We start from the raw sequence: 22,731 nt of genomic DNA on the forward strand, positions 1-22,731 counted from the left end.
CCCCTTTCCACCTCTGTGCATAGAAATGCTCTTCTCGCTTCCCCTGGCGCCACTTGCAAGTGTTACCTTGTTTCTTTTTTTGGTTACAAACTGCTCCCTTCCGAAGCAGTGTATTTCCCATACTTCGGTCTTAACTACAAACAGGCGTCCTTTGGGTGATGCCTTCTTTGCACCTGCACAAAGCTTACTTGCTTCTCCAACTGCTGCTTTTTTTTTCTTAGTGGAGCAGACAGTGCAGTCTTTGAAACAGAACCCGAAAAACCACAACCATGCTGTGCTCTGCTTGCTGCAAGAGTATTATGTCATGGGACATTTTCCACAAATGTTATCAGATATCAACATCCGGTTGGCCATGTCAACTTCCTAGTTATGTTATGTTGATGATTTCATTTATTTCCTAACAACTAGCGTTCTTGTACCACTAAGTATTTATGGATCAAATCTGTTTATTGATTTTTCAATTATAAAACATTGCATATAAACCACATCTCAGTGTGCCAATGGCTCATAGTTAGCTTACTTCATGCTAAACAATAAGAAAGAAAAACAAAAAATATTAAATACAAAATACAACTATATTTCCCCACGGCTGGCTATTAGTGCAAAAATCAAACAATCTCAGGCTCCTTTACAATATGGTCCTGGTCCTATATGTACCTCTCCTTAAAAGTTTGCTCCCTGCACTCAAGTCAAATTCAGAACCCTCAAATAGGTTGGGCATGTCAGTTCAGAAAACTCCCCGGATAGAATACGCAAGTATGGTTGCCAGAGTTCTTTAAAATCGCCGCTCCGCTGCTGAGAAGTCAGGGTGAGCTTTTCCATAGCGAGGATAAACCAGAGCTTGTGTAGCCATGAAACCGTTGTCGGGATCTGTACAGACCCCCACACGGATAGCAACAATTGTATTGCGGCATTTAAAGCTAAAGCCATCTGTCGTCCTCTCAATGACCTCAGGGGAAAAGTGAGAGGGTTGGGAAGGCCAAGCAAGATGTATGCAGGGAATCTGAGTGTCAAAAGCCATGTCAACAGTGTCTATTATGTACTTCCAGTAGCGGTGTAGTTTGGGACAGTGCCATAATAAATGCACAAGTGACAAGTGACGAGGGGCGTGACCAAGCTGCCAAACATGGCAGATGCGAGCTTTTAGAGCGCTGTCAACGGCCCCTCGGCACCCCACAGAGGTGAATCGGCGCTGCGGCCACAAAGGCCGCGCTGGAAACTGGAGCCCTGGGCCTCGGCGCTAGAGAAGCGAGAAACTCATTAAATATGTACAAAAGTGGCCTTGCGACTCCGCGAGTCACACCCGACCCCTGAACCGCGAACTGGAGCGGCTGCAAGAAGGAGGCGACGCGTGCCACGGGACCCCTCCAACTACACGGACTCCGTCCGGAGCCCGGGAGTAAGATCGGGCCCTGGGGATCTGGGGTGCTGGACCTGCCGGCGGTGGATTCCCTGGCGCCCTACAACAACTGGATAGCGCTACGCCCTCGATGGTCAGAAGAAGAAGAAGAAACCGAAGCGACCCTTTACCTACGCGGGCCGCACCCGGACCCTAAGCCGCGAGTCGAAGCGGCTCGCGATCGCGAGGACATCGCTCGAGGGCCCGAGATCAGAGCGGAGCGACAAGGTGATAAAGAACGGAAACCTGAGAGCCTGCAGCAGGGCAATGACATTCCGCCCCGAGGACCGCACTGGAGGCGAGTGATTCGAATGCTTGAGGAACCGGTGGCCCACTAGGATAAAGAGGCTCCCGGGCCGGCTTTGCGACCACGTGGGCCGTGACCGGTCTAAGAGACACAGTGGTTTCCAGGTGAGAAGCGGCTTGCGCCGAGTGAATGAACGTGTCCGCACGGGCTGCGATCTGATGTTTGGAGTCGGAACGGGGCACCCGGGGAAGAGGGGACACTTGGGGCGGCCTGGGCGTCCTGGGCCTGGGCTGCGGACCCCCCCCCGAACTGCGCATGAGAGGCAGATACAAGCTTGGGCAACCCGTGAGGACGAGCGTCCCATCACAACACCACCATATAAAAGGACCAGACCGTGAAGCAAGCCAAGCCAAAAGGCGAAAACAAGCAATGCAGTTTTGGGCCAAAACATGGGCCTAAAACCCCCCCTGGAGACCAGTGAAATTGACATAGAGGGGAGAGGCAACACCCACCTGGCAATCAAGTAGGAAAAAAGAACAATCGGCTTACCCGTGCCCTATGCTGCCAACACCTTGCGCAAAAAGAAGACACCCCCCCGGGCACCCGGGCGCCTCAAAGTGATAAACAAGCAAAACCTCCTGTGAAATCAAGGGAGTCATTCGATCTCCACTCGCATTAACACCAAAACACAGCCGCCTTATTCAGACCGCGCAACCACATAAAACACCAACTGCAAACAATCGGGTCCCCAGGTGATCATACAGAGTGAACCACCTAACCGGGCTGCTCGTGCTGTCGCAGGGGGGCTGTCATCCTCTAGACAAGCGGGCCCGTCCATGCCCTTCCAGCATCCGGTGTACAGAAACTCCATCAAAGATCACAGTGCAAACTAACGAACATGGACGCGCAAACTTTACGCTGGAAATGTCACAAACTGCGACTCCTTACTAGGTAAGCCACCAGGGAAGAATATTATCACGGAGCGGTGGAGGCGTGACTCGGAACAGAACTGTGTGATCCCGTTGGCAAACTACTTAACTAACCCCCCCTTGCCAGCCTAGATGAAACTAAACTAGAGCGCAAAGCTTGTACGGTGTCTGACAAAACGGTCATCAACGACCTGAGACTAAGCAGAACCTTCATTCCTCCCTCCTCAACTAAACGGGACCATGGCCGGAACGGGCTGACTGCGCTCGGGAGCAGGAACTGGGAAAATACAAGACTCACCAAACCAAGACAGCCAAAAACTTGACGCAGTGCTGGCAGCGGTGGAACGCATTGGAGACTCACTGGAACGCGCCCGTACGTCACTGGAAGCCAAAATTGATAAAGTAGCGGGTGACCTTGTCCTTCTCCACGCAGACCATCGCAATCTCACAGATAGAACCAAAGAGATTGAGGCCACAGTAAACGAACTAATGCCCACGACTACCCAATTGAAGACAGGACTGGAAGACATGCAGGACAGGGTCACAGCACTAGAACGCCGAGTCAAAGACGCAGAAGGCCGCTCCAGAAGAAACAACATCCGGGAAGTGAATCTACCAGAAGGCATTGAAGACCGTGACCCTGTGACCTACTCCGAGAGCTGGCTGCGGGGATTGGTACCGGAGGGCGAACTAACTCCTTTCTTCTCTGTGGAACGCGCGCATCGCATCCCGGCCCGACCAAGGCCGCCGGGCAACACTCCACGCCCATTCATCATTCGCCTACTCCAATACGCAGATAGGGACATCATACTAAGAGCGGTGAGAGCCGGCCCACCCCCCCAAATAGACAACCTGACGATCTTGCTATTTCCTAATTATACCTTAGCGGTACAAAGAGATAGAGCCTCCTACTTGCCCTTGAAGCGCAAGCTGCGCTCCCTAGACCTGACTTACTCTCTGTTATTTCCCGCCAAGCTACGTGTTGTGGCAGGAGGAAAAACACACTTCTTCTCCACCCCGGAGGCAGTATGGGAATGGCTTGAGACATCTGGGCTGTCACCTGGTGGAGTGTCAGAACGAGCAGAACCACCACCTAGACCCAGGCGTAGCCGCATCAGGAGGGATCGGAGGAGAAACACGATCCGCACTGACTTAACGAAATGTGCTCCAGACTTAGAACAACTAATTCAGGAGAGAAGAGAAGCGATTCACACAGCAGCAACGATAAGTGCATCACCCCTAACTTCGGGATCCGACACAGAACTTTTTCAACCAAACAGTGACCGCCCCCTCACGCCGGATCAGCTACTGGAGCCAGATCATGCGGGAGGCCCCTCCGTAACACCGGCAACTGCTGACGAAGTTTTTTAAAAAGGGGGGAAAAAAAGAAACTTAGGACAATGCTTAGAAATTATGCACAGCAGGAGTCACCAAGCCAATGATACTCGTACTGGCGTAATCTAAGAGATGTGAGACATTTGACCTACTCCCTGAACACACACAATAGCCAATAACCAGTAATATAAGCGTCGGGTCCCTGGCCTCCGGCCCCTGGACACTAGACTCGGAGGATGGGGAGCCCCCCCCTTACACACCCTCTATCTTCTCACTTTTATCTGCCACATCCGGACCAGATAAGGTGCACGTCTGAGACAATCCCCCCTCTCCTCTTTTTGGTCTAATATTGACCTACCCCCAAGCTCCTACCAGTGGAGACAAATAATGTTCAGGTGTGTGTTGACACATTGTCGTTTCTGTTGGTTAGTTTGGGCGGTGACCTGCTGTCTATCTGCTCCAATGGCATTAGTTATGTTTTGGTCTTGCCGGCCGACACTTACTGAATCCTTTACACCTAGCGGAAATAGGGAAAATAATGACGAGTTCCGACTCGAAAGGACAGGGCAGGGAGTTATATCAGACAGTCCAGAGTTTCCAGTATGGCCACATACACAACAATCACCTGGAACGTGAGAGGTATTCACACCCCCAAACAGCGATACGCTATTTACCCTATCTCAAACGTCACTCTGTTCACATAGCTCTCCTACAGGAGACACACATAATGAGCCTCGAGATCCCCCGACTGCGCCGGCGCTGGAGAGGACAATTATATGCGACAGGGCACTCAGCATACGCTAAAGGTGTGCTAATTTGGATTAGAGCTGGCACCCCCTTTAAGGTAGAGGAGCAGATCGTAGACCCACAGGGCAGATTTGTACTAGTTAGAGGAAAACTAGCAGGTCATATGGTTGTACTGGGATCAATATACGCCCCAAACACAGACCAAACCACTTTCCTTCACGGGCTTTCCCACCAATTGGCGGGTTGGAGTGGCCTTCCATGGCTTCTCGGAGGGGACTACAATAGTGTAATTGATGTGACAATGGACCGCTCCTACCCCCCGCTGCCTACATCGCCAGTGGTAGCGGCCTCAAAGGGCCTGGTGAACTGGACCCAACAATGGCAACTGGTAGATGTGTGGAGAGAGCGACATAAGATGGACAGGGTTTACTCCTTTACTCTGCAACACACTCCCTGCACGTACGCCTAGACAGAATACTCTGCACCATGAATCTCGCCATGATAGTGGTGGATTCGGAATACCTAGGGCGCACGCACTCTGATCACAATCCCCTAATTGCACGTTTGTGCTGGGGTTCCCCCCGCGTGGCTATTCCTACATGGAGGTTGAGGCCGGAGTTGCTGGAAGATTCCGCTTTCCGAGCATCGTTAAGCCTTGTAATCCCAGAATTTTTCTAACAAAATGACGGCACAGCCTCGTCGGGTTTGATAGAATGGGACGCATTTAAGGTCTTCATACGAGGACACTGTCTGGGCACTCAATGCAGCCTGCGCCGCTCTGTTCAATGGGAACTGACCAAAATAGAGCGGGATCTAATACAACCAGAGAGGGAAGCAACCAACAACCAGCCTGATCACTCGAGATTGCCAGCAATGCGCGATGAGCATCTATCACTACTAGAGCGTCTGCGTTGTTTGAATTACTCCGCACACTCTGCAAGAACTCACACATCTGCTGATAAGGCAGGCAAGGTCCTGGCCTGGCTGATTTGACAGGAGTACGAGAGGAAACCAATATTGGAAATCCTCTCACAAACAGGGGAGCTACTATACACGCCACAGGAGATACAAACTGAATTTGCAAGGCACTACGAGGCACTTTATGCCTCGAGGGCAACCTCTGACAACGACTCCAGCTTAGAATTCCTCACCGGAGTAGTACTACCATACATAGAGTATGAACAAGCCGAAGCCCTTGAAGCGCCCCTAGACCTCGAAGAAATTCGATCTAGTATCCGCAAGCTTGCATCTGGCAAAACCGTCAGGCCCAGACGGACTCCCAGTCGACTTTTATAAAGCCTTCGCGGTGCAGCTGGCACCCAAATTACTTGAACTCTACAAGACAGCTGAGCGAGAAGGCTATCTTTCAGCCACTCAGAGAGAGGCACTGCTGGTCTCCCTTCCTAAACCTGGAGGTAACCCAGTAGACGTGGGTTCATATAGACCATTGGCAATGTTGAATACCGATTATAAAATATTAGCTAAATTACTGGCGACGCCTGATACACTCGGACCAGAATGGATTCGTCCCGACCAGAGATACCTCCCACAACATTAGAAGATTATTCCGAGTTATGCAATATGCGAAACGGGACTGGCCACGAGCGGGCTGTCTTGTTTTAGACCTGGAAAAGGCCTTTGACTCCTTGGAATGGCCCTATCTTTTCGGAGTCCTTCGACAATTCGGTGCGGGACCATTCTTCACTCGCTTGACTAAGTTATTATATACTAGACCACTAATCCGAGTGAAACTGGGGTCTGAAATATCGGAACCAATTCGAGTAGGCAGGGGTACGAGGCAGGGTTGCCCCCTTTCACCACTGCTGTTCTCACTCGCTATGGTGCCCCTGGCAATAGCCATGCGCAGAGCGGGGGATGGCTGGGGTATTCCGTTAGGGGATGATACACACATAATCTCACTATATGCTGACGACCTTCTTTTATACTTCCGAGACATTACGCGAATCCTTCCTGAGGCTGGTTTACTTCTACAACAATTCGCCCTTTCATCTGGCCTGAGAGTCAACTGGTCTAAATCCTGCCTCTTCCCATTCGACCCGGGACTCCGTGACCCGGGACTTATTATTGCCAGAAATCCCATCCCATGGCAACCCCATACATTCAGATACTTGGGTATTCGAATATACCACCGTGAGGAAGACATATTTGAGGGCAACCTTGTAAGAGCCGTGTCCTCGGTTAAATCCCAAATGGTCTTCTGGAAAACACTACCGTTGTCAGTAGCAGGCAGGATAGCACTCCTGAAAATGGTGGTCCTGCCCCGACTTCTATACTTCTTCACTAATCTTCCGCACTATGTTCCTCCTGGTTTCTTCAGGGCTCTGGAGACGGGACTAGGGGAATTCATTTGGAACAATGGCCGCTGTAGGGTTGCCTTAAAGAAACTGTACCTGCCACCAGATGAGGGCGGACTAGCAGTTCCTAACCTGGAACAATACTACCTAGCGGCTCAACTTCAATGGATAGCCAGATGGTTGGCAGATCTTCAGAGTGTAGACACGGCATCAGAGAGCAGACCCTGGACACTCCCACAGATACAACATTTATTTCACCCACTCACACAGACACAAACACCCTCTTTCTTCTCAACTCTTTCTTAGGGTGGCTCACAAATGCTTTCGTTGCTCACTTCGCCTTACAAATACACAGCTTCCCTTTGTACCGGCCTTGGTGTTATTAGGCACACCAAGAGGTTCCAGAATCACGTCAGAATCCGAACTGCACGCATGGCACGAAATAGAAATAGACACACTGGGAGACCTGTACGAAGACTCCCAACTGCTCCCCTTTGCCAGGCTTCAAGAAATGGGGCTACCACCAGGCCAATTCTTATTGCATCGCTTCCTGATAGAGGCAATGAGAACCAAATGGGGCGACATCTCTGTGGCCCCTCCCACTCACTTATTGATTCAATACTTACAGGTGGTGGACCGAGGGCATCATTTAATTAACTGGCTAGCAGATGCTTTGAGATCCCAAACTGCTCTTGACAGCGAAGCGCTACATATGGCATGGGAAACAGACTCAGGTGTGTCAATCACAATACCACGATGGAAAGCTGCCCTTTCAGGCCACCTTAACATGCCTCGCAATTCCCGATTCCGCTTAATCCAATACTACATATTGAATAGAGCATACCTCACACCGGCTCGAGTGAATAGATACTTTGCTCGCACAGATGCAGCCTGCCCCAGATGCCAGGAAATCGGAGCAGATCTGCTACACATGCTCTGGTCCTGTCCTACCTTGAGCTCCTACTGGAGAGCAGTAAATGAAAGCCTATCCGACTGTATAGCACTACAAATACCCTTTACATGGGAAGCGTGCATATTAGGTTTATTTCCCAGAAGCAAGCAACATAGAGCAGAAGTACGCTTCGCCAACCTGGGACTTATAGTAGCAAAGCGATTAGTGACCCGCAGATGGAAATCACCTGACCCGCCACCGACACAGGCCTGGAAACGATCTCTCGAGGTGTGGGCGGGAGCTGAAGGCACAGCACTGGCGCGGGAAGAGGTTTTGGGGTTGAGACAGTTTCTATTGTCTGCTAGCTGGGAGGGAATGTTACTGCGGCTGCGTGATGAGGGAATGCACACATCAGAAGAGGGAGTGGAGTAATGTAGGTGGACGTCCCCCTGGCAAGAAAACACAATGCATGGGGGAACTGAATAAGTAAAGTTAGCCAGATATACCCTGTCACTGGAATTAAAAATGTCAATGCCTGCTTAACCTGATACCTGACCCAACCCTCCTATTAATAAACTGTCCTGCAACAATGTAATCCCATTCCGACTGGAAATAATCACATAAGTGTATTCTACATAAGTGTCCATTGCCGGCAATTGTTGAATGTTAATCTTTTTCTCCCTTATTGTTCTGCCCCTTCCCCCTTACTCTCAAATTAGCATTTATACATAGCTCATGATCCCTTTCCTTTTCTCCTCTTTGTACCTAATCAGACTACTCCAATTGAACACACATACTAGAAATAACTTTAAACCAACATACACTACACGAGCATGCTGATAAACATCAGAAACCCTATGGGGCTCTCACTCCTGCAAATCTATAAAGGGTTGACAAAGTTAAAACACAACAAGTAACAGGTACAACATGGTACGATAACTTTGGATGTCATAACAACGGAAATGTATAACAGAATAACTGCAAATGTATATCAAGTGATATGTTGCAGCAATGCATAATATATACAATGCTAGCTATGTAACGATTTAAGAACACATGCTATATTGTATGAAGCGTAAACAAATGTAGAAACATGAAGCAAAGTAAAGATGAAAAATACCAATAAACAAATTTGTGAAAAAAATAAATGCACAAGCGACCCCCCTCCCCCGCACCCCCTCCAGCAAAGACTACCACTAAGTATTTAATGCTTCAATCTTGTATTGTAGTTTTGAGGTTGAAAATGGTACCCCACTTACAGTGTTATATACTTGTTCCGCTACGCAGTTAATCCACTTTCCATGAATGTTTTGTGTGCATTCATATATAAAGCTGGCATGTGCTATCAGTGGATTTAAAAAGTGCTATGTAACCCCTTATCTGACAACAAGTAGTAAAATTAACACTGAGACTATAAAGCTGCAATGTTTTAACAAATGTTTACGTGGAATTTAGTATGAAAAGTGCTAAACATTTAGCAACCAGAAATTAATAGGTACTGTCTAAGTCTGCCAAAATTCGTCCTTCTGTCAGAGTTTTGAGCACAGGCTAATCGATTTGTGCATCTTTTAAGTGATATGTTTTAGAACATTTCAAAGCCTTCAGTACTGGACTCGAACATAATGTCTGTCACAATGGGTTTATTTTCTTTTCCTCATCACATTTTTAATTTCATAAAATATGGCCTTTAAATGACCAAGAATTGAAAACTCATTGTGATGTTTTCACCCTCCACTACAATGTCTTTTCATCACTCATATGGAAATTCATCTTTTTACAACAGTTTAAAATACATAGTATTTATATTACCTACAAGGATTATTGTTTATCTGATAAGTGATCGACAATGCATTTCAACTACAAATACATTAAAATCATATTCAGTGATACATATTTTAGGAAAGATGAATCAATCAAAGTCCCAGCTAAGGCTTCATAAGTGTTGTACTCCATAAATTGAGCCCAAAATGCATTGGCATAATAGAACAACCTGACTAAAAGAAAAAGGAGGCGTGGACAAGAGTCCTTTCCCCCAGCGGGATAGATTATTTACCTAAAAAACTGCCACCTGTTGTGATTGAAACATGTTCTGTGATGTCATTGCATCATACAAAACTCCAGTCCTTGAATGCTTAAATGTTCTAAGCTTGCTAGTTGATGCTGTGGTAAGCTGGTAGCCTAGGCGTTGTTTTGTGACTACAATAAATGTGATGCTTCTTTTGGAAAAAAATGTCTTTGAATCTTCATTTCAATTAGGTGATGGTCACCCAGTTCCTTAGGGGTACACGGAGTTTGGTCCAGCAAACGTGCAAAAATCTGAACACTTATTTGAGACTCCATACATTTTAGATTTGAATCAAAGTTGCTCTGGCGAGCGGTTCTATTTTCACCCAGTGTTCACCATGTTTATCTTGTTGATCCAATTTTGGTCTATCAGTCCGTTCACCGTACTCATCACTTTGGATGCCACCTCTTTGTTGTACAGATTCATAACTCAAGCCTACCTGGTACATGAGTGAAACATGAGGGACAACACCAATCAGTTTAGGGGACGCTGGACTCACTGTCCTAGACTGCACATTCTTCTTTGCCCCCATAGGAGGAGAGGCTCTTCAGGAGTGCTATGTTAGGAGCGCATTTCTCTCACAGTGTGGGACACCACCAATCAGTCTGGGGGACGCTGGACTTGCTGCACAGACTGCACCTTTTTTCTTTACCCCAAGGATCAGGAATGGCTCTTCAGGAGCGTTACTTTAGGGGTGTATTTCTCTCGAGCGTGGGAAACCACCAATTAGTTGGGGAACGCTAGACTTGCTGTCCCAGACTGCACCTTGTTCTTTCCCATAAGGAGGAGGAGGAGGGTCCTTGCAGGAGCACTATTTTAGGCGTGCATTTTGCACGGACGTTGCCCATCAAAACCAGTCACAGACTGGAGGAGGCTGGGCTGGGGCACCCCTCTTTGTCCCTAGATTTTATACCCAAGAACAAGCAAAATTCACTGGGGCAATGTCTAAGTGGAAGGCAGCCATGATATCTGTAGGTAACAAAACTGTTTCAACTCTTTCAATTACATCTTCTTTGTCTAGCTCTGTTGTGGCAATAAATAAAGAGATGTCTGTTGAGGAAATTTTTGGAGTCAGCCAAAATAATATAATCAAGTGTGTTTCTAGCCTTCCTGCACTTTCTAAACCTTGTGTACTTGACAGACCTTTAATATTTGACTCCACCAATTCCTACGTTGCCTCCAACTCCCCTCCAGCTAGGAAAAAAAATTAGAATGTTCAAGGAAGAAGATAATTCCAAAGCCTGTCTCTCAAAGGCCCAAACAAGGGGCAAAACAGGTGAACAATGTAGGTCCCGACCTATGAACAAAATATTTTAATATGTGTCTGGACTCCAACCCTGAACTTCTTTCTAAATAGTATGCATCAATTGAGGGTTTACTTAAGGCTTTACTTAATCCTATTCATCAGAGACTGAGTAACAGCAAATCCTCCTTAACTCAGGTCAGTGTTGAGCTGTTGGGTTTGAAATCTTATCTCGTGAAGGCATGTGAGGTGAAAGGGGGTAAGCCAGTTGGCACACTCTAGAAGTATGCTACTGAAGGTTCCATTGGTCTGGGTAGGGTAGGCGTGGCTTCTTTACAGGGCAGAGCTATGGTGGAGGGGAGTGCTTCTACACAGTCCTCCCATTCTGCTTCTCAAAGAATAACATCTACTTCTAATGTAATAGGGCATTCTGGGCAGGGTGATAGTAAAGCAGTTGGGTTTGGAAAAAAAAAATAGAAAGAGGTGGTTTTGTAACAGAAACAGCTCCACCTCCAATGGTCCTTAAAGAGCCAGTCTCCTTAATTTCACCTTTCGTCCACGCAGCACCATGTTTGACTTGCTAACTTAAAGAATTCCCTGTCAAATGATAACGTATAAGATACGAAACAAGCCTCCATTTTGACACAGAACTCATTTTAGAATTTGCCGTTACACAGCATCTCAAAATCTGCTACACCTCAACGATATTCTACGAAGTTGCACGACTATGATACTTTAAGGTGCACACATTTAGGTCTCCAAGGAGATTGTATGAATATTTATATTTGTTGTTCTCAATGCCAACACTAAGTGTCTGCATTAGCATCTGTTGTATATATGCACATTTGTACCTATTGCAAATACCAAGAGATTTACAAAGGAGTTCAGGAAACATTTATGCCAAAGTTGCCTAAATCTGACATCAATAATATCCTATTGGGATTGGGTTTCATGTTTTATACCTGCTCCAAATTGATTTCTATGGATGTTCATTTCTGTTGCAGATTCTACGAACTAGTTAATAGTATAACTGAAGAAATTGGCAAAAACGCAGAAGACGGAGAATGTGAGGGAGAGACAATGGAGGTAATAAGAAGCAGGTCTTTATGTAAAAAGTTTGTTGTGAGATTAGATGATTTAAGTGCAGTGAAGACTAAAAACTAGCTTCAACTTTCAGGAATGAATGCTCAATGTGTAAAAAAAAAAAATGGGTGATTGTTTTCTTAGGGAGAGTGAGCGGTAGAGACAGTATAAAACCATGGCAAAACTCTATTTCTAGAAAAGAATACCTTATTTAAAACCTATGGCCATGACTAAATGTTCAGTTCAGTGGATGCAGCCTCATGTATGAGCAGTATATCCTGTAATTAATATAAACCAACGTTTCCATATTGTAGCTAATTGTTGCATCTTGCTTCACATATTGTGACTGATGTTATTCAGAAGGCCTTCCTAATCCAAAAATACCTTACTTCCTTCTGCCCTGCTCTGAACCCCTTTCTCAGAACAAGTACAGCTACTGAGCCCCATTAAACCCCAGGTGGTGTGTCTAATCATTTCTGCCACTGTATTCCACTAGAAGACATTTTGCCAGACTTTTCCATGGGGTTCCAGGCTGGACATATCTGTATAAAGATAGCCGTTGGTTTCTCAGTACAGCACAGTATGTTTCTCCAGATTACGAAGATGAATCCTCAACTTTGCCAGGTCACCCACAGTTACTTCACAAACGTTGATCCTTTTTACAAAACAGAAAAAAGTCTTCTATTTGTGTCAAACTGCCTCTCCCTGAGTAGTTTATGAAACACCTCAGCAATTTAATTTGTGAATCAAATCTGTTTTATTGGTTTAGTTTCAAGCAAAAGAACTTGCTACTGAATCACCTGCAGGCTGGAGGCCAGCAGAGGAAGTAAACAAATGCAAACATCTCCCCCCCCACCCACCACTATCTTGGCCCCCTTGTTGATCGTATCCACGGTACCACATTTACATCTGCACAGCTTCTCACTAGCTATTGCCATGTGTCTCTTTTGATGTTCCCCCTCTCACCAAGGGCCCATCCTCAGGTTCAGGTGCCACTGAGGGTGTCAGGTGTAGCAGCTTAACCTCTTGCTGCTGGGCCTCTCCCTCCTCTCCTCCCCCCCCACCCCAATGCTGAGCCCTTTTTTGGCTATTTGGGGTAGTTCAAGCTTAGGCCTTCATAAGCTATCCACGCCAAATTTGCGTCCTTTTTTTCCAACATCCTAGGAAAGGTACCCAGAGTTTCTGCGTTCCCCTGGAGGAGACCAAGAAATTATCCAAAATACACCTAACATTTTGTTTTGTTTTTAAAAATGGAAAAAAAAAAGGGCTGCCGGAAAAGGCTTGTGGTTTTTTCCCCCTGAAAATGGCACCAACAAAGGATTTACGGTGCTAAAATCACCATCTTCCCAGCTTTCAGGAACAGGCAGAGTGGAATCAGCAAAAATACATTTTTCAACACAATTATGGCATTTTATTGGGACATACTTAATTTTTACTATTTTTGGTGCTTTCATCCTCCTTCCAGTTAGTGACAGGAATGGGTGTGAAACCAACACTGAATCCCGGAAAGCGAAGTATTTCTGAAAAGTAGACACAATTCTGAATTCAGCAAGGGGTCATTTGTGTAGATCCTACAAGTTTTCCTACAGAAAATAACAGCTGAAATAAATAAATATTGAAATTGAGCTGAAAAAAAACAGCCATTTTTTACAACGTTTTACTCTGTAACTTTTTCCTGCAATGTCAGATTTTTTAAAGCCATATACCGTTACGTGTGCTGGACTCTTCTAGTTGCAGGGATATATAGGGCTTGTAGGTTCATCAAGATCCCTAGGTACCCGGAGCCAATAAATGAGCTGCACCTTGCAATGGGTTTTCATTCTATACCGGGTATACAGCAATTCATTTGCTGAAAAATAAAGAGTGAAAAATAGGTATAAAGAAAACCTTTGTTTTTCCAAAATGGGCATAAGATAAGGTATTGAGCAGCAGTGGTTATTGCCCATCTCTGAATTCCGGGGTGCCAATACTAGCATGTGAATTACAGGCCATTTCTCAAATAGACGTCTTTTTTACACACTGTCTTACATTTGGAAGGAAAAAATGTAGAGAAAGACAAGGGGCAATAACACTTGTTGTGCTATTCGATGTTCCCCCAAGTCCCCCGATACAAATGGTACCTAACTTGCATGGGTAGGCCTAATGCTCGCGACAGGAAAGGCAACATGGACACATCACATTTTTACATTGAAATCTGATGGGTTTTTTCAAAGTGCCTAGCTGTGGATTTTGGCCTTTAGCTCAGCTGGCACCTAGGGAAACCTAGCAAACCTGCACAGTTTTGAAAACTAGAGATCTAGGGGAATCCAAGATGGGGTGACTTGTGGGGCTCTGATCAGGTTCTGTTACCCAGAATACTTTGCAAACCTCAAAATATGGCCAAAAAAACACTTTTTCCTCACATTTTGGTGACAGAAAGTTCTGGAATCTGAGAGGAGCCACAAATTTTCTTCCACCCAGCATTCCCTCAAGTCTCCCTATAAAAATGGTACCTCACTTGTGTGGGTAGGCCTAGTGCCCGCGACACGAATAGATCACACAACGGTCAATGTTGGTACTTACATGAGGCAACTGTTGACCCTGGGGTGATCCATTCCTTACTCAGGCACTAGGTGTAGGCACTCAAGTGGGGTAGTGTTTTTATCAGGACAGGTGAGGAATCACTGGGTGGTAGGAATTTTGTGGATCACAGCATATTCCTGTAGTTTGTGTGACAGAAATGCAAGAAAAATAGAGTTTTTATTCAACATTTCAGCTTTGCAGGATATTCTGGGTAAGAAAACTTTGGGGAATCCACACAAGTCACACCTCTGTGGACTCCCCCAGATGTCTAGTTTCCAGAACTGTTTGTGGTTAGTATGTTTCCCTATATAGCCGCCGAACCTAGGACCAAAAACACAGGTGCCTGCCTTACAAAACCAGTTTGTTTTGTGATAGTTAATTTTGATGTCTCCACAATACAATTTGGGCAGTGGAATTTGGGGCTGAACTAAATTGGGGAGCTCCCAAGAGAGCACCCTCTCTGTGCTTCCCCCCACATTCACCTGCTCTTTGGGTTGGGCTAACCCACTATTGCCCTGTTGCACAGACTGTGCTTGCAAAGGGACAACAGAACTGTCCTCATCACCTCCCTCACAATTTACTGGAAGGAGTTATCCAATGGGACTCCTCCAACTGAAAAATCACTCCCAGAGTCTGCGCCATTGTCCTATCCCTCAGATGCTGTCTCAGTATCTGCTGTCTCAGTCTCTGATCCTATGTCAGAGCTGTCCTCTATAACCCGAGTGACGTCAGCAGCAGTCATCCATCAAAATGGCATCTCTGCTATTGGCTAAACTGTTGTTCTAAAACACTAGCCTACATAGACAGTCACAAAATTGCTGGTGTGTGTTTGTGATACGTGCAACAGTAGAGACCACCTTACCTGCGCTTCTTCCCTCAATCAGCACGTTCTTTCAAGACACTCAAACACCTTGTCACATACCATTCGTCACAGTCTTTAGCACCTCCTGCGCCCAGTCCAACAATCATTATTGGTGCTCCCACTCCCATGTCCTCCTCCTCGGATTCCCTCATTACCACTCAGCAAACGTGCTCTTCATCTCTCCATAGCCACCCCCCACCCCGCACATACATTTCATTTGTATTATAGCGCAGGTAGTGGCTGACTTTACTAATGTACTCAGCTATTTACATAAAATACAGATCTGCTCTTTGTAGTAGTCATATAAACCTGTGCTTCTTTATGGCGCTTAAACTGCCACTAGTCAAAAGTCTGATCCTTTTGTAGCAGAAACATAATCACAAGACTTACTTGACTTTTTTATTGCTGCCTAAAAGCTACAGTTGAAATGTGTCAGTTGAAGTATGTGCACTGCTTTGAAGACGCAAGCTGCAACTGCAAGACAACTGGTGGCAAATATATATATATATATCTATATGTATGATATAGATATATATATATAGATATATATATAGATATATATAGATCACTTTTATTTGTGGGTCTGGTTTTCCAGGGGGCCGATCGCAGCCCCCAAGGAAACCACACATGCACTGACAAAAGTGATCTCTCTCATATATATATATATATATATATATATATATCTACATGGATATATCTATAGATCTATATATATAGATATATCTATCTACATGGATTTATATATCTATATATAAATATAGATATATATTTGCCAGTGGCTGACGCCCGCACTTAATGGGTTAAGATATTTGGGCCATGTCAGTTCGTTGAGCTTCTGTGTCAGCAGTTGTATGAAAGGGGCACACAGCTCCTGGTATGCATCTAGTTTATGTTCAACAGTTAACGTTAGCCTCTCCGTACCCAAGATATGTCATAGCTGATAGTGCCACAATGTATAGTCTGGAAGTTTGTCTAAACCCATAGTGCTAGGATCGTCTGGTGTGCTGCGCCCAAAGCTAGAGCTATGAGTTTGCCCCTCTGTGATTTTAGAGGGTACGTGAGAGGGTTAGGCAGCCCTAGGAGTGTGTAGGTGGGAAAGCAGGAGAACTGTATATCAAAGGGGTTGTCTGTGTCCTTAAGGATCTTTTACAGTTTTTAATTTGTTGAGGAAAAGTAGCATCTAGGCAGGGACTCTCTCATTTTAGACAGCTTTAGCCATGCTCAGTCTAACTGGTCTTTTATAACAACTTTCTTCATGAATGGTACCTACCTAAATGTGGGGCCAGAGGGATGTATATTTTCAAAGGTGTCTGCAGTCCTGCCTCTTGAGAATAGACTATAAGAATTTTAGACTGTTCATCTACACATGTGCCATGCTGTATTGGAAAAACCCAGCGTCTTTTGAATTATATAGTGAAGCACAGTGATACCACACATCTGTGCCATATCATCGTGGGCTGCACACGTTGTGCAACAGGCATTACATGTTCCTCAGTTTGAGGCTTCAACAGTCATAAGAGGACCTGCTAATGTCTAGAAGATCTCAGGAGAGTATAAAGAGTAGGGTGAGTTTGGTGATTCGGTTATGGAGGCAGTGAGGGTTGGGTGATGAGTCTTATGGATTTCTTTCCCATGAAGAACTCCTTATGTTTTCAGATTTCCTTAATAGAATTTCAATCACGCAATCACTTTCAATCAGAAGCAGAAAGGAGTGCAGTGGTTTCAAAAAGTTTAGTTAGAAGACCAGGTTGCTCCTCTGGATGTTCCCACAAGGAGGCACTTGTCTCAAAATGGCACTGTAATGGTGTGCGGTAAGTGAAATTTATCTACCAGAAAGTGCATGTCAAGTTCAATAGAAGTAGTATGTCATACCCAGAAAAAGCTTGGTCAGTCGCTGAAGTAGCAGGAACGTGAGTGACAAATTAGCTGTGTGCTAGCGGGCCAGTACGTTGGGGTTATATTGAACATAGCTATTTTTGCTTGTAGCAGATGCACTTGCTTTATACCACCAGACCTATTCAGATGTGCAGCAAGCATGGGAGTAGTCATAACAGCTGCCACGCCTTTTGCAGCATGGTAGCTTGATAATACAAGGTCGGATGGCACTCTGAGTCACCAGTTGGTAGGGGTGAAAGTCCAAGCACTGCAATTTTTTCTGAGGTATTTGTGCATACACTGACCCTCAAGTTGGCTTTTCTGTAGCTGTCATGACAATGATGCAAGCCCAGAGACTCATGTATGGGTTAGTGGTTGATCCAGATTTGAGTATCAGAACAATACACATATTTCAGGGAGTGTGGCTGCTCATTGCGCCTTGTAGAGCTTTAGAACCTAAGATAATGGAGCCACACTGTTCCTTTTGTCTCTTCTAAAGTCATGCTGTTCTTGTAAGCTGTCTATCAAATCACAGTTTTGTTCTTATTTTTTATGAAAATATGTCAAGTACAGCTTCCTCTCTGTCTGCATCGTTTCTTACTTCTCCTAAAGCGGCAGGTCCTTGGCCACTTACTTAACTGGTAGCCAGAATAGTTTTTGCTTTTGTAGTTATTGGGCAGCTCTTCTGTAACCTCTGTCAGTGCAGCAGTGAGTTCTCAAAAAAGAGAATGAAATGTGTTCAAGAATGCTGAAAGGCAATTTGATTATCTTGTTTCATCTGTTTCCAGTTCGATTATGAATATGACGAAAATGGAGACCGAGCAATTTTGGGAAAAGGAACTCATGGTGTTGTATATGCAGGAAGAGACCTAAGTAACCAAGTCAGGATTGCGATTAAAGAAGTTCCAGAGAGAGATAACCGGTAAGTGAGCCAGGCATGAGTTATTGATCCGCTGTGCATGTGGGAAAAATAATGTAAAAAACTTTGGAGGTGATTTTTTTTCCTTTGGCACTTGTGAGGTATTTATCCCATGGAGCCACCTCACTGATAATTGGACCTAGAAATTGTAGAACTTAGAAAATAAAATGTGCTTTTCTTTTGTGTTGAAGATATGGTAAGTACATATCTCCTGATACTGGGAGTGGTGTTGCAAGAAACAAAAACAACACTTCAACTGGTTAACTTTTATCTCGTTGTGGACTCTGTGACAACTAGAAATCTGGGAGAGGTATATGTATGTGGTATTTCTATAGCTTGAACCTAGCCAAAAGTCAATGAAGGGCTGTACATAGTCACGGCAAGCTTAAAGTCGGTGAGTAAACACAAATTCTGAACTTGAAGGGTGAGGCACAGGAGCTGCAGCAGCAGAAAGATGAAGAAATGGTGCCTCACCTATGAGGTTTGGGAAACAAATATTAATGCCAAGAGCAGACAAAATCATCAGAATGCTCAATGACATGTTGGGTTATTGTCTCGTTGAAAAGGAGTAATGGAAGTGTGGAGCACAGTTGCGACATCTAGGGTGGTGTTGTGATGCTATTTTATGCACCACATCAGTGCTTAAGGTGTGTGAGGGCTTCTTTTTGCCCTCTTGAATGCATGTATTAAGTCAAAAATATATTGGGGTTAATGTAGTTCTGTCCGTGGTGCTCCAAAACACAGAGGCAATTATTGCCTCGTGTTTCCGAGCTGTGTTGTCAGCAAAAAAAATGCATTAAACTTGGAGATATTTCAAGTTGTGTGATTGTATATGCTTCAGACACCAAAAACAACATTAGCCTGTCCGTAGCATTCGGTGTGTCTACAGTGTAGGAAGACGATACATCAAGGCATTCTTTCTTTCAGTATGCAAAAACTTAACCGACGATGTTGAATTGCAAGCAGCTGGTTCTCAACAGGCCATCCTTTTTTAAATCCCCAGGAGATGTTTATTGCCTGTTCTTCTTTTATCAAGACCTGTAAGTGTCACATCATTCTCAGGATAAGAATTTTCTAATCAATATCAATCACACTGTTTATTGTGGACTCTGTAAAAGTTTGTTCTCTTGCGAAAACGTATAGCTTTTGTAAAGTTCTTTATCTGGCATTCCTTCGGCTTCACAGAGCACTTTGGCAGTAGTAAGTTCCATCCTTGTGCGTACCTTTTGTGTTTTCTTGCTCTCTGCCTTGTGTGATCCTTCCCTTCTCTAATACCCTCTAGTCTATACTCTGTGTTGCCCCCCACCTCTCTCCCAGCTTGTCTGTAGAGGTACAGCAACAGGTACATTTTTACCTGGAGATGACCAGAGAGCAGACTTCGAGGGTTGTTTTGTTTTGTTACCCATGTTCCTTATAGGGTATAAAAGTTCACGCCTTGGCACACAAAGGCTTTCAAGGCACTGGAAGAGGGGAAGGCTGCAGCACATATGATCACCTCAGGAGCTATATATCATTAGAAGGAAGCATTGATCATAGATACCAAAGCTTATGTAATATGCAATGCTACTACAGTGCATAAAGAGTCAGGCTGACTAATTTTGTTTCTTCTAAATGCTCTAGTGACCTGCTTGAGGTTTTGTGAGAATGCTGAAAAGTTGAAATACGAATATTTCCATTCTGGGATATTATGTTGACTGTTAAGAGTCTCTTTCCCAGGAGAAATAGTCGCTGTGAAGCCGTCTTAGCCAGGCCAGGGGAATGAGTGAGTGTTGTCGATGGTCAGGCTTATTGTCATCATTTGTCATTTTAAATGCTTTTAAAACCGACAAAACAGTGGAGTTGTAGCTGGAAGCATAGGAGCTCTAAGAAGGGAAGAGCTGAAGATGTGCTGATGATATGGAAATCGTGACACAAATCTATGGTTGAAGATATGTGCAGAGCCTCAAATATGGCACCTGGTGAAAGAAGACAAAAATGGTAATGTGGAATCATTGAATTTTGATATTGGTGCAAATTTGAACTCAGGGTTTGAAATGTGAGAAAGAGTTGGCAATTTATTTTAGGAATGCTGGTGACTTGTTGAAGAGAGGTTGGAATAATGGAGAAAACCAATTTAGCTATTCAAAATAAATTAAAGAGTAGAAGTGGTCAAAGGTAATGATGAATATGAATGTGCTGTACAACAAAGGAAAAGCAAAAGCATGTATGTTGGCATAGGGAAAAACTGACGCACAGGTTATGAAGGAAGAGCTTTATTTAAGAAGTAACACTTACGTAGATGCATGTAAATGTCCTTAGCCACCCCTTTCTAGCAAGAACAAGGAATGAGTATTCCAGTAATGAAAGATGAGCTATCTTGCTGGCAAGATACCACAAATCCCTCTCTTAATGAGTTTCAGTAAGAGATGAAATTAAGAGGAAATAAGCAAGGAATACTGATAACAATACAATAATGCTCTGCTATTTTACAATAGCTGGAAATAACAGAAGGAGCTGCTTTAAGAAAGCAATGGCTAATTTCCTTGCATAGTTTAATCCTCTGTGGCATACTCTTTCATCCTTGAAGACTTCGTCTAGAATCTAGCCATCCTTATCATTTCTACATTTTCACCTACATGGTCACTAAGCTTTCTCTCCACCAATCTTTCACCAACATGGATTTATTCCATGTTTACCATCTTCGACCTCAACAGGTATGTCACCTTTCACCTGTGGTCTTCATCCCGCATTACCCTTACCACACAGGTGGGTTAAAGCAAAGGGAGGTTTTAAGGGTAAATTTAGGGTTAAGGGGAGGGTAGAGGTAAAGGGGCTTTAGAGATGAGAACAGCTGTCATGCACAGTGTTAAGAGATATTTAACAAAAACAACAGTGTCGGCCTCAACGCGTTTTAGGTGGAGGCCAGCCTATATATGTTCGGTGGCATGTGTAGCTGCAGATACACATGCTGTGCATTATCCTGCCATCTAGTGTTGGGCTCGGAGTGTTACAAGTTGTTTTTCTTCGAAGAAGTCTTTTCGAGTCACAAGACCGAGTGACTCCTCCCTTTCGGCTCCATTGCGCATGGGCGTCAACTCCATCTTAGATTGTTTTCTTTCCACCATCGGGTTCGGACGTGTTCCCCTTCGCTCCGTATTTCGAATCTGGAAAGTTAGCTAAATTATAGAAAATTCGACGGTATTGTTCTCGTTCGGTACCGGGTTAGTGTTATTGTATCGGCACCGACAGCAAGAGCGCTCTGGCGGCCCTTCGGGGCTTCCGTTCTTCACCAGGGCCTGGTCGGCCCGACTACACCCATCGTCGAAGACTAATGGACCGGACCCCCTTCCGCTTCTGTCCGAAGTATCCCTATACAGACCAGCACCTGGTCTGTAATCTGTGTTTATCACCGGAACACAGGGAGGATACTTGCGAGGCTTGTCGAGCGTTTCGATCAAAAAAGACCCTACGAGATCGACGAGCAAGAAGACTGCAAATGGCGTCGACACCGAGAGAGCAACTCGACGTCGGAGAGGAGGAAAGCATTTCCATCCAGGGATCGGACTCGGACGAATCCGAAAGTGGCCGAACCTCGACGGTGCAGCGAACAGTGAGTAAACCTGCCCCGTCCAAAACTCACACAAAGATCTTTAAGGCCAAGGGGATGCCACCGCCAACAGGCCATGGCTTAACCCATCGAAAAGAAGGTGACCAAACATCGGCACCAAAAAAGGCCAGGGATTTGCCGAAGACTTCCGACTCCGGTCGAGATTCCGGCACCGAACGCTCTCGACACCGAGAGTTCGACTCACCCAAGGTGAAACAAATATTATCGGAACCGAAAAAGACTACATCTGAAACCTCGGTACCGATAAAAGCGGCTTCGGAGCCGAAAAGAAGCTCTTACACAGACGAGCAAGGACTTTCCAGCCAAATGAAGGAAAGACATAGATTTGAGCAGGAATTAAGTATGGACGAACCGGACCATACACAAAGGAGGTTGCATATCCAGAAAGAGACTGGAAAAATACAAACTCTGCCTCCAATCAAGTCTAAAAGGAAACTGTCATTTCAGGAGACAGAAATGCAGCCTAAGGCGAAGGTGGTTAGAGACAAATCCCCAACACCAAGGTTTTCACCACAACCGTCCCTACCAGATTCACCACAACTGTCTCCAGTGGGAACACCTCCAATGCAGTCACCTACACATACAGGGATGACACAGGATGATGCTGATGCATGGGACTTATATGATGCACCAGTATCGGATAACAGTCCG

At 45.1% G+C, this 22,731-nt stretch overlaps 1 protein-coding gene across 2 annotated transcripts in view; it reads left to right on the top strand.

The window, feature by feature from the left end:
* MAP3K5 (mitogen-activated protein kinase kinase kinase 5) overlaps positions 1-22,731 on the top strand; it is a 759,411-nt gene that overhangs the window by 543,068 nt on the left and 193,612 nt on the right. For both annotated transcript variants that reach the window (XM_069234653.1, XM_069234652.1), the window contains exons 14-15: positions 12,177-12,258; positions 18,343-18,476. In XM_069234653.1, the coding sequence (XP_069090754.1) occupies positions 12,177-12,258; positions 18,343-18,476 (216 nt within the window). The remainder of the gene's footprint in view (positions 1-12,176; positions 12,259-18,342; positions 18,477-22,731) is intronic.

The sequence above is a fragment of the Pleurodeles waltl genome, chromosome 5, assembly GCF_031143425.1.
Source record: "Pleurodeles waltl isolate 20211129_DDA chromosome 5, aPleWal1.hap1.20221129, whole genome shotgun sequence".
Taxonomy (NCBI): Eukaryota; Metazoa; Chordata; class Amphibia; order Caudata; family Salamandridae; genus Pleurodeles; species Pleurodeles waltl.